At 41.4% G+C, this 16,124-nt stretch overlaps 1 protein-coding gene across 1 annotated transcript in view; it reads left to right on the top strand.

Annotated features, from left to right (window-relative positions):
* The window catches only part of ecpas (Ecm29 proteasome adaptor and scaffold), a 101,406-nt gene that overhangs the window by 62,370 nt on the left and 22,912 nt on the right, over nucleotides 1–16,124 (top strand). Inside the window, exons 31-40 of the mRNA XM_060916569.1 lie at nucleotides 20–99; nucleotides 194–299; nucleotides 428–475; nucleotides 644–762; nucleotides 1,838–1,988; nucleotides 5,916–5,981; nucleotides 11,641–11,730; nucleotides 13,411–13,477; nucleotides 13,590–13,681; nucleotides 13,795–13,861. Of these exons, the coding sequence (XP_060772552.1) occupies nucleotides 20–99; nucleotides 194–299; nucleotides 428–475; nucleotides 644–762; nucleotides 1,838–1,988; nucleotides 5,916–5,981; nucleotides 11,641–11,730; nucleotides 13,411–13,477; nucleotides 13,590–13,681; nucleotides 13,795–13,861 (886 nt within the window). The remainder of the gene's footprint in view (nucleotides 1–19; nucleotides 100–193; nucleotides 300–427; nucleotides 476–643; nucleotides 763–1,837; nucleotides 1,989–5,915; nucleotides 5,982–11,640; nucleotides 11,731–13,410; nucleotides 13,478–13,589; nucleotides 13,682–13,794; nucleotides 13,862–16,124) is intronic.

Below are 16,124 nucleotides of genomic sequence, written 5' to 3'. Positions count from 1 at the left end.
CTCCCCTTTCTTAATTAAGGTTGATAAATACTTCAAAGCAATACTGCAGGATGTCATTTCCAACCTGACCAGCAATATGTGGAGAGTTCGGGAGTCAAGGTAACATACAACATGCCAGAACAGAAAGAGTCATGATTGTTTTTTCTAGCGAATCCAGTTGAGCTTTAAGGCGAATTTGTTCTTCTCGATATAGCTGCTTGGCTTTAAATGATCTGATTCGTGGAAGGCCTGCAGACGACTTGATAGATCACCTAACCGAGATCTGGGAAACACTTTTCCGGGTTTTGGATGATATCAAGGTATCAAGACAGACACGTGTTTGTCGTACCCCATAATCGGCTTAAATTCCGGATGCTTTGTTGCATTGCATCACTAAAATAGCCGAAGCTGCTTCTTGACTAACTTCCGGTATTCTTGCGTACTTCAGGAATCGGTCCGAAAAGCCGCAGATTTAACTCTGAAGACCCTCAGCAAGGTAAAAAGTGTCATGTCGTGTGTGTGTGTGACTTTTTCAGCAGTAAATACGTGAATGAAAAGTTGTGCAGGTTGGGATTGTATTTACATAATTTGCATGAGCTAGTGCTAACTCGCTGCTATCAGTGTCATAATTTTTGGAAAACATAAGTGTGTGTGTGTGTGGCAGATATGCGTGCGAACATGTGAATCTACAGGTGCATCGGCTAAAAAAACAGTAGGTGTGCTCCTGCCCATTCTGCTAGACAAAGGCATTGTTAGCAGTGTGGCTGAGGTGCGCACTCTCAGGTAGGAAAGGGTTGATATAAGAGCCATTCCACCGAATCGGTGCCATTTCCATCCCTAGAAAATTATATGTATAAATGCACATAAAAATGTACTTTAAAATACATTTCCTTATCACGCAGAATGTCCTGCATATTGATTTGATTTCAAATTTAAGATATATAATTGTAAGGATTAATAAAAACTACCTAAAACACTGAAAAATAGCATGTGTTACCTGTCCCCGCACTCTAACTTTATGCTTAACTATGAAATATTATGATTAAAATCCTTCAGAAACAGTATTTCTTTTGCACTGTTGTGTGACTCCATATCCTATCCATGGTTTAAATATATTTTTTTTCATAAGAAATCCACAACATCTTAGTTAAAATACACATTTTAGTCGTGTCCCTGGGTTTTCACTCAGTCCTGTTACCCAAACATAATACCCCATCTGACAAATTTGGAACATTTCTATAAATCACATGCTCAGCAGGAAGTTACATCAGTTGTGTCTTCTGAAGGCCATGGGAAGACCAAAAGTTAGTTCTCTCATTTACTTTTCTGTATATTTGATGATTTTTTTAACTTTGACTGATAAGGTCAATGTCAACATACTGTCCTGTTACTTAAATTATTTCTTAGATGATATTTGTTTATTTTAAAAATACAGATTGTTGGTAAATCCCTAGAATGTGCTAAGTGTGGTCATGCTATTAGCAATGACGCCATGTGGCTTAATTCCATGTATTAGCTAATCCTAGGCTAAAAACTCAGTCCTGTTACTTTCAGTCCTGTTACTCATATAAAGAGTATGCAGCCATCTTTGACTTCCAAACCTTGTAAAAAAAATAAATGAATAACGTAGCCTGAGGTTGACCAATACACATTTTGAATAGTTAAATGTGTGTTATTATAATCAGTGTTGAAAAGATATAACAAATTAAGTTTAATTTGGGAGTGGTACAACGAGCAAATGGCACCCATTCGGTGGAATGTCCCATAACTTCAAATACAAGTGTTGTGGTGTTTTGATTTGTCGTCTGTTTGGATTAACGTTGACGTGTGTGTGTGTGTGTGTGTGTGTGTGTGTTAGTATCCAGACTCTTGTGAAGATCAGTAAAGCAGCAGGCAGCTGTCTGAAACCGCACGCCCCTCGTCTCATCCCAGCTTTGCTCGAGGCGCTGAGCGTGCTCGAGCCGCAAGTCCTCAACTATCTCAGTCTGAGAGCCACAGAGCAGGAGAAGGTGAGCAGCAGCTCTTCTGCCTCACAGTACCGAATCCTTAAAACACTAAGGCAAGGTTCAGACAGGCAACTCGGTGATTTTTCCATATTTGAAAATCGAATAAAATTCGGCTGCCTTTTTTTTTTTTGGATTCCGATGTATCGATACCAATACTGGTATTGAGGATCAGTCCAATACCACACCCATACTCCTATAAAACATGAGTAAACATAATCTTATAAGAAGTGATACTATACTGTCATGTTATGGACAGATAACGCAACCCGTGTCCGAAATCGCTCCCTACTCACTATATAGTGAGGACGCCGTTTTGTAGCACTGTCCGAAACCTTAGTGAGGATTATTTACACCCTATATGGTGCACTAAAAGTATCCCACAATGCATCACGAACAGTAGTGTACAATGATGGTCACTAACCAAAGCAATATATCCCATTATGCATTGCGGTCGCGCTGCAAAAAGTCTCAAATTTGATTTAATAAAAGCATGGATGCAAACGGAGCGCCTTTTGGTGGATGCCGCCTTTTTCACGGCTGTCTGGGGGGCTTGTGTGAATCGTGCAGATCCGATGAGGTTTTTTTTGGGGGGGGTTAGGGTTAGTAAATCAGAAAGCTGCGCACGTAAAGCCAATTACGTAACCTACGTTGGACTGATGGAAATCCTTGCGCGTGCAGTGAAGTGCAGCCAGCAGCAGATAACGGCGCGCAGCCAATTGGCTTTACATGCGCAGCTTTCTGATTTACTGCTTTCTTCTCATACTTCCTATGTTTCATGGACTGTAACGGCATTTGCTTATTTAGTAATTTTAATACAGAATTTACTTTGATGAAATTATAATCAGACACTCCAACGCCCGCCCAAAAAAAAAAAAAACCTAATCGGATCTGCACGATTCACACAAGTCCCCCAGACAGCCGTGAAAAAGGCGCGCCGTTTGCATCCATGAAAAAGGCGGCAGCAGCAAAGAAGAAATTATTCAGCCTTGATTTAAAAGAACTGAAAGATGCAGCTACTTTGTATTGATTGATTAATGTGGGGAAATGCGCTTAGTATAATATTTATTTATCACAAAAATATATGCGCGTGTTTATTTTGAAACCCACCAGCCGACTGATCTGGCACGTTTTAATTGTGCGACAGCAATGACGTAAATACCAGCGTGACGGACTAGTGTCCGAAAGCGGTTTTTCATTTTACCAATGAGCTCACTGTATAGTAATAGGGAGTAGTGAATGAGTGAGCGATTTCGGACACAAGGAATGCATTTCTTGGAGCCTGCTACGACATCTTAAACTCAGCCCAAGAGTTCATTGCTAGCAGCATCCGGGTCCACAAACTAGCGAGGCGAGAGAAAACGTCTCCGGGCAACGTTAGGCGAGCGGGTGAAAATAATTAAGTGAGTCCACGAAATGGAGTGGTGCATGAGCCGATAGCTATAAGCCATGTACGATGAGATTGAGTGGAATAACTGTTTTATTATATCCACATTCACTGGATTTTGAGAAACGGAGCATTTTTATTCTTTGCCAAGTCGATGAATAAAAACTTGATACAAAATCATTTCCGCTTAAAATGTAAACAAACCAGTGAAATGACAGGAGCAATTTGTGAAAAATGCAATGATGATTATTCTTGAAAAAAAAAAAAAAACATTCACTCCCCCCCCCCCCCCCCCCCTTTTTTTTTTTGGTGAGGGGGGTGGTCGTCTTCTGAGTGCGTTTTTATTTGTTTGTTTATTTATTTATTTATTTTTTGGCGGTTGGCAGACCAACTTTAAGGTGCATTACCGCCACCGACTGGGCTGGAGTGTGGAACAGGAGATATTTGGGAGAAAAAAAACAAAACCCTATATTATTTTATTGAGGTTTTTCACCTGACGTCACAGGGTCACGTGACGCCCCGGTGTCCGCCATTTTGAAGGTCAAGCTAGCTAATGTCAACAACAGTAGCTGGTATGTTACTGTAGCAATGTTTACGTTCAGTCATTTGGATGACTGTTAAAACCTTTCAGTCTCAAGTTTTTCCTTTACTGTATTTACTAGTTTACTGTAATTATGATCCGGCAGCTATTTACACCGGATCCAGGGTAAATAGCTGCCGGAGCCGACATCCCAGCCTGCCCGAGCGCGCTAGCTCCCAGCCTGCCCGAGCGCGCTAGCTCCGGCAAGCTCGGACGTCAGCTCCGGCAGCTATTTACCCTGGATCCGGTGTAAATAGCTGCCGGATCATAATTACAGTAAACTAGTAAATACAGTAAAGGAAAAACTTGAGACTGAAAGGTTTTAACAGTCATCCAAATGACTGAACGTAAACATTGCTACAGTAACATACCAGCTACTGTTGTTGACATTAGCTAGTGCTAACAGCTAGCTGCTAGTACACTGCTACAACACAGACACCAACCCTAATAATACAGTTCTTGGTCATTGCCTGGTAACAGCAAATTTATAACGGGCCATGTCTCAACAGACTAAGAAGTTATTTCAATGACCTTTAATAACATTTTGTTTATCCTGAGGACCGAAAGTAAATGAAAATGTGAACAAACCTTAGCTGTAATAAGATGGCGACCACCGGCTCCAGGGACGACCCGCTGATGTAGGCATGTTACCCAGCCTGACACAAAATATTTGTAGGCATCCAAACTCTTATACGCTTTCAGATCAATACCTGTGTATGGCGATGGGTTTTTAACGACAGGTATACAAATCATGTGGGCCGAAGTCAGGTAAAGACGAGGGCTTCGTGTACTTCCGTACGTCAGTGAGCAATCCTGGTGGAAGCAGGTAAACGTCGTTCTCTAAGCCTGCTAACCTCAATTTTTGCAAATACCTCTCCCTCTGCTCGCCCTGTAAATGCCCTACGTCGCTGGATAGTGAAGGTGTTTTCTGCATCTCGCTCCTTTTTCTTTTATGTTTTTCGTTTGTCGCCTTCCTCGCATTCAAACTGATTCGAGCCGTGCTGTCCAAAATGGCAGCATCACATGACTTGGTCACGTGGGTGAAAAACCTTAATATGGGGAAGCCGTGGCCTAAAGGTTAGAAAAACAGCTTTGGGACTAAAAGGTTGCTGGTTCGATTCCCTGGACCAGCAGGAATAGCTGAAGTGCCCTTGAGCAAGGCACCTAACCCCTACTTGCTCCCTGGGTGCTGTAGTATAGCTGCCCTCTGGTCTGGGTATGTGTGTTTGCTCACACATGCATGTATTCACTGCTTCAGATGGGTTAAATGCAGAGGAGGAATTTCACTGTGCTTGAGCGTACATGTGACACAAATAAAGGCTTCTTCTTCTTTTAGCAATTTCTGTTTCTTTTAAATACTTTAACATTTTTGGGGGTTTTTTTTTCAAGTAGAGGGTTTTTTTTTTTTTGTCTGTTAGTTCAGCAACACACTCCGCCATTTTGTTTTTCTCTACTCACGGTATATGAGCTGATAGCCTAGTCGTAGAGTAGCCGATCGGAGCATGCGATTGCTCATATCCAGTGAATGTGGATAAAATAACAGCTATTACCCTGTATGAAGATTCCAATGCGATGAAAACACAAACAGCTGTCCAGAATTGCTTTGTTTTCTGAATGAAACAATACACAATCTCCACTGCAGCCCGAATCAATCAGAGAAACTAATGTAGCTAGCTAATGTGAGGAAGAACTTGGTAGCTTGAGTGCATGAACACACCATGGTCACTGTGTAAACCAGGGAAACGTAGAGACCTAAATAAAATGCCCTCCAACACTGATTTATTACTATTCAAGAGGTTAGTCATTTCCTTATTGAGTACTGAAACACATGGACTTGTACCGACTCTGGGAAAACATGGTCTCGGTGCATCCCTAGTATGTTTATCTGAGTAATCAGAGAACCAATCAGGTGAAAATGAGACTTCTTCCCAGTGTGATATCTGAAACTGTTCTCCTCTCATCACAGAGTGCAATGGATACTGCCAGACTGAGTGCAGCAAAGTCTTCACCTATGATGGAGACCATTAACATGGTATGAATTCATAAGGCATGCGCCAGACACTGTGCTCTGTTGCTGTGCCAAAATGCATTATGGCTGCCGGTAAACGAGTTTTGCCGGATATGCTTTGGAAGCTAAAAGCACTTGCAGGGCTTTTCTAATGAGGTTGGGATCGCCAGGCTAGAGCTGTCCAAAATGTCGCTTTTGTCTTTCTGGATCGTCTGATGATTATTCTAAAAATGTATTGTTGTATTATGTACAATTTTAAAATGTTTAATAACCTCGGTTTTACATATTACACTGCCCTGCCCAAAAAAAAAATTTTAAAATAGGTCACGCACTTTAATGTTTAGTTGGGCCGCATTTAGCTTTGATTACAGCAGGGCTATTCAAATACATTTGCAGGGGGGCCAAACTAGAAAATTACAAAATTTGTGAGGGCCGGACAAACAATTGACATAAAATTGATATCGGCTAAAGGCAATTAAAATCTACTACAGTGAACCCTCGCTATAACGCGGTTCATCTTTCGCGGCTTCGCGGATTTTTTTTTTTTTTTACAGTGCATTGTGTTCAGAACACTGAACTTCAGCGAGTGGCACAAGAATGGGACCCGTTGATGTGTTGCTCGTTACAGTTTTCAAATATAATCGAAGGTGGCATGTCTGTTTACAAGAATCTTCTTGCCCAGAAGAAAAAAGAGTGCCAACAACTACCCATAACTATGATGTTCTCTCGGAAAAAGACACCTGCACCACAGCCTTCAGCAGAAAATGACGCTACAGCGGAGCGGAGTCAGGACAAAGAGGCACAGTCAGAGGGACTGTGAAATACGCGAGTCGCAATGTGTCTAACCTCGTATTCATTATTAAAAATATTATTTTACAGTATTATTACAGTATTATTATTTTAAAAGTATTAAAAACTGTCATAGTTATTTGCAAGAACGTTTTTTTTTATTCCTTAAACAAATGCTTTACATTTGTATTGTATAATAGTTGTAAAAAAATTAAGTTGACTATTTCACGGATTTCGCCTATCGCGGGTCCTTTTTGGAACGTAACCCCCGCGATAAACGAGGGTTCACTGTATACTAAGGTACATAATATATGAAATAAAATAAGGTACATTTTATTCTTTTCCTTTATTATGAAATATAATGAAAAATGGTACTTTTTTTTTTTTTAATAGATGAGGACACGTTGTCTTTCATTTTTTGGTCAACAATCAGTGTCAACAACCGCCAGCATGCAGTCTTTAATAGTTTCTGATTCGGTGAAGGGTCTTTTTTTTTTTTCTTGTCAGTATCCACACCACTCGTAGAGATGCAATAAAAGCTCTCTCTTGTTCTGTGCAAAAGCCACCAATTGCACGCTGACTTTGTTCAAAAGAAGTTACCAGTCTGTCTATTCGGAGCCCTCTCGGTATTGCTCAGAAAATGAAGCGTGTTTTGTTGTAAAATGTCTCTTCACGTTGTACTCTTTGGCCACAGCTACAGATTCGTTGCACAATAAACACACAGGTCTATCGCTTGCCGTAGTTGGCAAAGTAAATAAGTACTTTTCAGTCCATTCGCTTTGAAATTTACGGTTTTCTCTGTCAACTTTGCGATGTTGCTTGGACAGCGCCATGTTGCCACTGCTGTAGCTGCATGGAGTGTCACATCGCGAGAATCGGCGAGAATGAGTGTTTGTCACCATGGAGACGACCTGTATTCTGGTCTGTGCCAGAGCGGTAGAGAAAACTGTGCACCGCGGCAGATACGTAGGTATGTTTTTTTTGTTTTGTTTTAAAAAATCTGCCGCGGGCCGGATTAAATTTCAATTGGGCCAATTTCACCCCCCGGGCCGCTATTTGAATAGGCCTGGATTACAGCATGCATTCGCAGTGGCATTGTTTCGATAAACTTGCGCAGTGTCCCAACATTTCAGTCCAGAGTTGTATTAATTTTTCATCGAGATCTTGCATTGATGCCAGGAGAGTCGAACCACTGCGTAAAGGGTTGTTTTACGATCAGGGTACGCAAGCTAAAAATCACATTTAACACTTCAATATCAAAAGGCTTGACTAAATAAACTTGGTTGTTTATTGTAGCCCTGTGATAGCTCTATTTCCCATGCAAAAAACAATTTGGTGATAACGTTATTTTTGGTGAATGTATGGCAATATATGTCATATTTAGCAAAATTACTCGTGTCATTTAGAAAAAGTGCTTTTTTGACCACAGGGATGCACTTAAATCATTCTTTATACCATAAAACAAATATTTGGTTCCATATCATTGGAAACATAGTTAAGTTTTAATGTTGAATGCCAGTAAGTTTTCAGACTATTTTGATCAAATTAGTGTTAAAAAAAAAGTCCTCTCCGAGACAGCTAATTTTTCAATATAAAATAACGTATCTAAAATGATTTTCATCCTAAAATGTGGTCAAGATATTGGGACATAAATATTACTGTAGAGACAACTAACACAAAGCTTATATTTAAAAGCACTATGGATTGTCAAAAAAAAAACGTCCTCTCCGAGAATCACTTCATTTGTTTCTCCCAGCCCTGCTTAAAGCTACACGTAATCTTATAATACAAACTATTACACATGCCTATCTGTTCTTAAACTTGTCCTTCACTTAAAAACTGGTACAAGAACCAGTTTGAATCAATTTGAACTTTGTACCCTGATTGTAAAACAACCCTAAAGTCTTTTCTCCAGCATCCCATGAAAACGATTCCTCATGCTCCCTGAACCACTAATTTTATCCCCGTGCCATCAGGGAAGAAGAAATCCATTGATGTGACGATAAACTGGTCATTCAGGTCGCCAGCTGACTTCATTTTATTACCCCGTAATGTTGCTGAGCCTCGACCTGATCAACTGAACCAGCCCCCGATCATAACCCTGTCTCCAGAGGCTTGTACAGTGGACACTATGCATGATGGGTGCATCACTTCCTGAGCTTCTCTTCTGACCCTGACACGCCCATCACTCTGGAATAGAGTCAATCTGGACTCATCAGAACACGTGACCTTTTTTCTAGTTGCTCCAGAGTCCACTCTTTATGCTTCCGAGCAAACTGAAGCCTTTCCTCCTGATTAGTCTCACAAACGAGTGGTTTTCTTATGGACACACAGCTGTTTAGTCCCAATCCTGAGAGTTCTTATCACACTGTGGGTGTGGAAATGATCTTAATTTCACTATTAAACATAGCTGTGAGTTCTATCGTCGATTTATTTAGCTAGCAAGCATTTAAGTGATCTCTGATCACAGTCAGTCAGGATCTTTTTCCAAACGCATCTTTTCCACAAAGCCGATGGCTCACCACTATCCCTCCAGGGTTTAATAATGCACTGGACAGTCCTTTCAGCAATCTCTTTTCTTTGCTTGATGCAGGCCAACCATTTGACTCTTCTGAAACACAGGAACATCTTTTCCATGAGCACGTGTAGTGGAGGAAATGATGGAAAAATCGTTCAAATGATGATACACGCATGAAACTTGGCATAAACATTCATTCACATTGAAGTACTCTTCAAATTTTTCTGATGAGCCAAGTGAAAATCCAAGATGGCCACCATTTTTCAAGATGGCCACCAAATTTCTAGCCAAAATTCCATTCCCCCCCCCCAATATCTCTAAAGATTATTGATGGATTTGAGTGAATATTGGGTCCATTAATAATTTTATTGAAATCCTTAACCTGATTTTGCCATTAATTATCACTCGAGACCTTTTCTTCTTTTTCTGGCTGCTCCCGATTAGGGGTCGCCACAGCGGCTCTTTCGTCTCCATTGCTCCCTGTCTTCCGCATCCTTCTCTACCACACCTGCCACTTTCATGTCCTGTCTCACCACATCCATGTATCTCCTCTTTGGCCTTCCTCGTTTTCGTGTGCCTGGCAGCTCCAGCCTCAACACTCTCCTTCCAACATGCTCTGCATCTCTTCTCAGGATGTGCCCATACCATCTCAGTCTCATCTCTCTTAGCTTCATTCCCAAGCTCTCCACATGTGCTGTCCCTCTGCTGTGCTCGTTCCTTATCCTGTCCAACCTCCCATCGCAAACCTTAACATCCTCAACTCCGCCACCTCCAACTTTGCCTCCTGTCTCTTTAAGGGTACGGTCTCCAATCCGTACATCACAGCTGGTCTCACTGCTGTCTTATACATCTTACCTTTCACTTTTGCTGGGACTTTCCAATCACAAATGACTCCCGAAATCCTTCTCCAACTGCTCCAGCCTGCCTGCACTCTCTTTCTCACCTCACTATCGCAGCCCCCATTTTCCTGCACAGTTGACCCCGGGTACTTGAATTCACCAACTTTCTTTACGTCTACTCCTTGCATCTTCACTACACTCTCATCCCCATTCTCATTGATGCACATGCATTCTGTTTTGCTACTGCTCACCTTCATTCCTCCTCGTTCCAATGCATACCTCCATCTCTCCAAACCCAACTCAACCTCCTTTCTACTTTCACCACATATCACAATATCATCCGCAAACATCATGTTCCATGGTGACTCTTGCCTCACTTCGTCCGTCAAACTATCCATCACTATGGCAAACAAGAAAGGACTCAAAGCAGATCCTTGGTGGAGTCCCACCTTCACCTTGAACCATTCAGTCGTTCCAACTGCACACCTCACTGCCGTTTCACTGTTCTCATACATGTCTTGCACCACTCTGATATGCTTCTCATTCACGCCACACTTTCTCATACAATACCATAACTCCTCTCTCGGCACAATTTTACATGCAGTAATAAAGTAAATTAATAGTTGGCATTACAATTGGGCAAGGAATACACAGGATCCATTTTCATTTTAACATGACCAGATTTAATCTTCATTCATTGCTACAATATACCGTACAATGCAATACATTTATCGGACGGAAACTTGTAATATACATTTCAGCTTATGGCATTCGGACAGCTTCACCGACATTTGGTGTTTGACATAAAAATTTAAATTTATGGACCAAGTTGATACCTAAGATTTTCATGGGTGTTTCAGAATACTAAAAAAAACACCATATAAATAGAAACGGTAATCATTCAAGTATGTTGTTTCATATGTGTCAAGTCTTGATTTTTGCCATTGCTGAGGCAGCCATCTTGGATTTTTTTTTTGCTTGGCTCATCAGCTCATTTTGAAGTGTAGCCCAATATGAATGTTCTTGCCAAGTTTCATGCTTGAACAATTCTCCTCAAAATCAGCAGTTAGCTGCTCTACGAGGGATCCGTCTTCCGACCGACATGTTGGTTTAAGAAATGAGAAGCTACTCACTGCATCAGTTAGGGTTCAAAGAATTGTTGCTAGCTGATACGCATTAATCGCTGTACTAATTATCCAATCAAAAATCAAAGGTTGTTATGTATTTGCTTGCTTAAGTCTAAATGGCGACTTTATTTATTTAAATTTTTTTTTTTTTTTGGGCGGGCAGTAGTTTCAACATTGATGTCTCATACAGTGTGTGTGCAATTGATAACTGAACTATTTGTAACTGTTGGATTCGTGGTTTAGATTGGTCAGAATTTTCTATAACCGCACCTCTGGTAGTAGGCTGCATGATTTCTATGAATGTACTTGCTCAAATACGTGATCGTTGGAAGGAGTCTCCAGTGTCAGTGCTTTATCAAAGTGTGGTATTATTTACTTAACGATTCAAGATGTATGTTTGTGTACGTTAGTGTTTGCAGCATTTGGATGTGTCCGTGCTTGGCGAGTTGGTTCCTAAACTTTGTGATTTACTAAAGAGTGGAGTCGGCCTCGGAACCAAGGTAAATGTATATGTATAAACGCGTTGTAATGTACAGTTGTGGTCAGAAGTTTACATACAGTGACATGAGTGTCATGGCAATATTTGGGCTTTCAGTAATTTCTTTGAACTGTTCTTTTGCTGTGGCAGAATGATTGTACAGCATACATCTTAAATAAAAAAAAATCAACTAGAATTTGGTGCACAAGTTTTAATTTTCTTTGTGTTTTCTGAAATCAACACAGGGTCAAAATTATACATACAGGGTCAAAAATGTACATACACTCACTTTTAGATTATTAATTCAGAGGTGCTGAAACTTCCAAAATGTCTCTTATCTTGCCGAGGCCGAGGTCTCTTAACTTCCTGTTAGTGATCATGATTGACTACAGCTGGTAGCTTCTCTGTGCCTTCATAAAAAGGGTTTGTTTACAGCACTCATTGGATTGACCAACACACAGTAAAATGGGAAAGTCCAAGGAGCTCAGTGCAGATCTGAGAAAGAGGATCGCAGATATACACAACTCCGTAATGTCTCTTGGAGCCATTTCTAAACAACTGCAAATTTTCCAATATCAGTTCAAACAATTGTATCCAAGTTACTGTAAGGTGTTGCCACTTTGCCAAGCCACTTTGCTTCAAGAAAACCCAAACTGTCACCCTCAGCTGAAAGGAAATTGGTTTGGATGGTCCGGAACAACCTGGGAACCACCATGGCACAGTCCTGCCATGAACTGGAAGCTGATGGATCACTGTCTACAGTTCAGATCACCATGGACTAAGAGGCTGCTATCCAAGAAATAACTCCCTGCTCCAAAACTGACACCTTCAAGCTTAACTAAAGTTTGAAGTTGACCACACGGACAAAGAAAAAGCCTTCTGGAGGACAGCTGTATGGTCAGATGAGATAAAGATTGAGTTGTTTGGCCACAATGACCACCATGTACAGAGGGACACTGTACCAGCTGGTGGTGGTGGTGGTAGGATCATCATGCTCTGGGGCTGTTTTGCTGCCAGTGGAACTGGTTCATTGCACAAAGTGGATGGAATAATGAAGGAGGAGGACTACCTCAGAATTCTTCAGTATCAACCATCAGAAACTTGAACACGACTTGGGACTTACAACAGGACAATGAACCCAAACACGCATTAGAGCTGGTTGTGGAGGATAAAGCAGGCTAACATTAAGCTTCAAACAAGTCCTGACTTCAACCCTATTGAAAATATATGGACCGTGCTTATAAGATGAGTCCATGGCAAGTAAAAAAAAAACCCAACCAAATTTAATTGAACTGTACCAATTCTACCATGAAGAGTCGTGAAATATCCAACCAGAATTCTGCCAGAAGCTCGTTCATGGTAAACAAAAAAATTTGGTCAAGGTGAATCTTGCAAAGAGGCATTTTACCCAAATATTAGGTGTGCTGTATGTATATTTCTTACCTTGTGTTGATTTCAGAAAACCCAAAGAAAATTAAAACTTGTGCACCAAATTCTAGTGTGTGTGGTTTTTTTTTTTTAATTAAAGCTGTATGCTGTACAATCATTCTGCCACAGAACAAGAACAGTTCAAAGAAATTACTGAAAGCCCAAATATTGCCATGACATTCATGTTACTGTATGTAAACTTCTGACCACAACTGTGTGTGTTTGTATGTATGTATGTATGTAACACACAGTTAAATATTTATACGCTTTACAGGGTGGCTGTGCCAGCGTGATTGTGTCATTGACAGTACAATGTCCTCAAGACCTCACGCCTTACTCAGGTAACGATTGTAATCTGTATTACATTAGATCAGCGCGTCTAAACAATTATTTACACACGTCTTCACTGGGGTTTTTTTTTTTTGTGTGTGTGTGTGATGTTTACATTTACAGGTAAATTAATGAGCGCACTCCTAAACGGGATCCACGACCGCAGCGTCGTGGTTCAGAAATCTTTTGCCTTTGCTATCGGTCATTTGGTCAGGGTGAGTATGTGCAGGTTCGAAAGTTTACACTGAGTAATCCTAGAACTCAAACGCTCAGACGTAAACCCAGCGTTCATGCTTTTGAATTGAAAAGTGGTTCTCTTTTTTGGCAGACAGCGAAGGACAGCAGTGTGGAGAAGCTTCTGCAGAAACTCAGCACCTGGTACCTGGAGAAAGAAGGTAAGCTTGATTTTGATTTTTAAAGAAAGTAGTCATAAGGGGTGTTCACACGGCAACTTTTACTCCGGTGTAGCACCGGGGCTGCCCCGGTAGAGCGTTCACACCAGGCGCGATTTCTCAGAGACAACAAGGGAAGCCGAGCTTCCCCTAAAATTCTCTCCCCAAACTGCGGCGTCTACGACGTTGAATTCTCATTAAAACAGTAACTTGCATAACATAATATATGCCCAAGATTGTATTTATGTTCATAACTATCCTGTAACTTATTTGAGTGATGTCTGACGAACTTGCAGTTCGCTACGAGAATCACCTTTGCTGCCAGGCTGTAACCTTTCTTATTTCAATGGGCTCTATGGACTGGCAGCAGTGTTGCCAGATTGGGCGGTTTTAAGTGCATTTTGGCGGGTTTTGAACATATTTCGGGATGGAAAACGTCAGCAGTATCTGGTAACACTGACTGGCAGCCGGGTATCCGTTGCAGTCTACGAGACGGCTCTGAACAGCCAATTTCGGCTAGTTGTTATTGGTTAAAATCAACAAAATCGTCACTTCCAGGGAAGCCGGTCTTCTCTGGGACTAAACGAGACAGTGGGAGGGACAAGAAGCCGGGCTGATGAAGGATTATTGGAGGTAGTGTTTGAAAGACATGAGGAGGGCGGTACTTCGGCGAGGAACACGGAAGCATGATCAGTCAGTCCCTAGCGGATGTCGAGAAAGTGTAGTCGTGTGCCAAAGTGCTGTCCGAATTTCTTTTCATATAAACGGTTCTTCTCATTGATGTCTCTGTACATTACTCTGTAAATAAATGTAAATATTACTCGTTGTGCTCTGTTAACTTTCATCCATTCTATCAGTTTGATCATTCGTGAATTCACTCGTTTATTTCATTTGTAGTTCAATCTGGTTGTAGGCTAGCTTGAGCCTTATTGGGATCTGCAGTGCTAGCTGCTAACAGAAATTGGTGAAGTCTCTGGAAAGCACAACCAGCTGGTATGACAGGGTCAAAGACCATTTTCTGGAAAAGGAGCGGAGGGCAGAATTTGTGTATAAATAGTGTGCATCATATAATGTTCATGAATCTGAAGTGTGTATATTGTTCAGTAATGTTAAGAGAATGGTGGGCTCTGTGTTATAGGTTATACCTGGGTATAATATTCAAGGTTCTGTGTGTTGCATAGCCTACCTGGTTATGAATTTCCAGACTGTGTTGCAGAAGATGTTCAAGGATGTGTTGCACAGCTGGGTGTTGTGTTAAAGACTCTGTGTTGCATATCAGGGTATGATGTTCAAGGCTCTTCGTTGAATAGCCAGTGATTTTTGGATGTTTGATATTTTTGATTAAGGATATGAGGCACTAGCCTGGCAAGCCAGACTATAACATGAAATGTACAAGCAAAAATACTTTCTGCCACTAGGTAGGGTTGTCTAGTTCACTATGCTAATGGGGCACACCTTTCTATGCTTTGATATCCGGCCTACAGGTTTTACGATGAATGCGTAAAATGGGCTTCCCCTGTTTTAAAAACCAGCAGCCGCCACTGGTTCACACGGTACAAAGTTATAGCGGTGTAGCCCCTGAAAGCTGCTTAAACCGGTGCAAATCTAACCCTGCTCGGGAGGTGGTTTAAGAAATTTACTTCGGAGTAAATGCTAGTTTGCGGGGCAGCACCGATATAAAATGGGACGTCTGTCTGAATGCTACAGGGGTAGACTCGCTACGCGTGAGGAGAGTTGATTACATACGGGCATTGCATAATTTGCATCCTGGTATTTTGCGCTTCCAAAATGGCGAATATCAACAACAACAGAACTGCGTGTCTTCCAGTGTTGCCAGATTGGGCGGTTTTAAGTGCATTTTGGCGGATTTGAACATATTTTGGGCTGGAAAACGTCAGCAGTATCTGGCAACACTGGTGTCTTCATCCACGTTGTTTTCCCGGCGCTTGGTGATGCCATGACAACCGGGAAAAGGAAGTACATTTTCACGCATGCGCACATTTCATTTCCGCATTATTACTATCGTATAGCACGGTCGCAAAAACTGCCGTGTGAACGCAAGTGGGGCTGCACCGGTGCTAACACGCTTCTCTCTAGTAAGCAGGGTTGTGACGTGTGAACGCTCCACAAAATTTACACCGGTGTAAGATATATCGCAACAAAATACATGTGCCGTGTGAACACCCCTATAGATGTCCTCCCCTAATCACAATGTCGTTTTTTTGTTCTCGTGTTCCCTCGTCCTTGTCTTTAATGTGTGGTGTTC

This window comes from Neoarius graeffei, chromosome 3, assembly GCF_027579695.1.
Source record: "Neoarius graeffei isolate fNeoGra1 chromosome 3, fNeoGra1.pri, whole genome shotgun sequence".
Classification (NCBI taxonomy): Eukaryota; Metazoa; Chordata; class Actinopteri; order Siluriformes; family Ariidae; genus Neoarius; species Neoarius graeffei.
The sequence above is the reverse complement of the archived record's forward strand: the minus strand, read 5'-3'. Positions and strand labels throughout refer to the sequence as shown.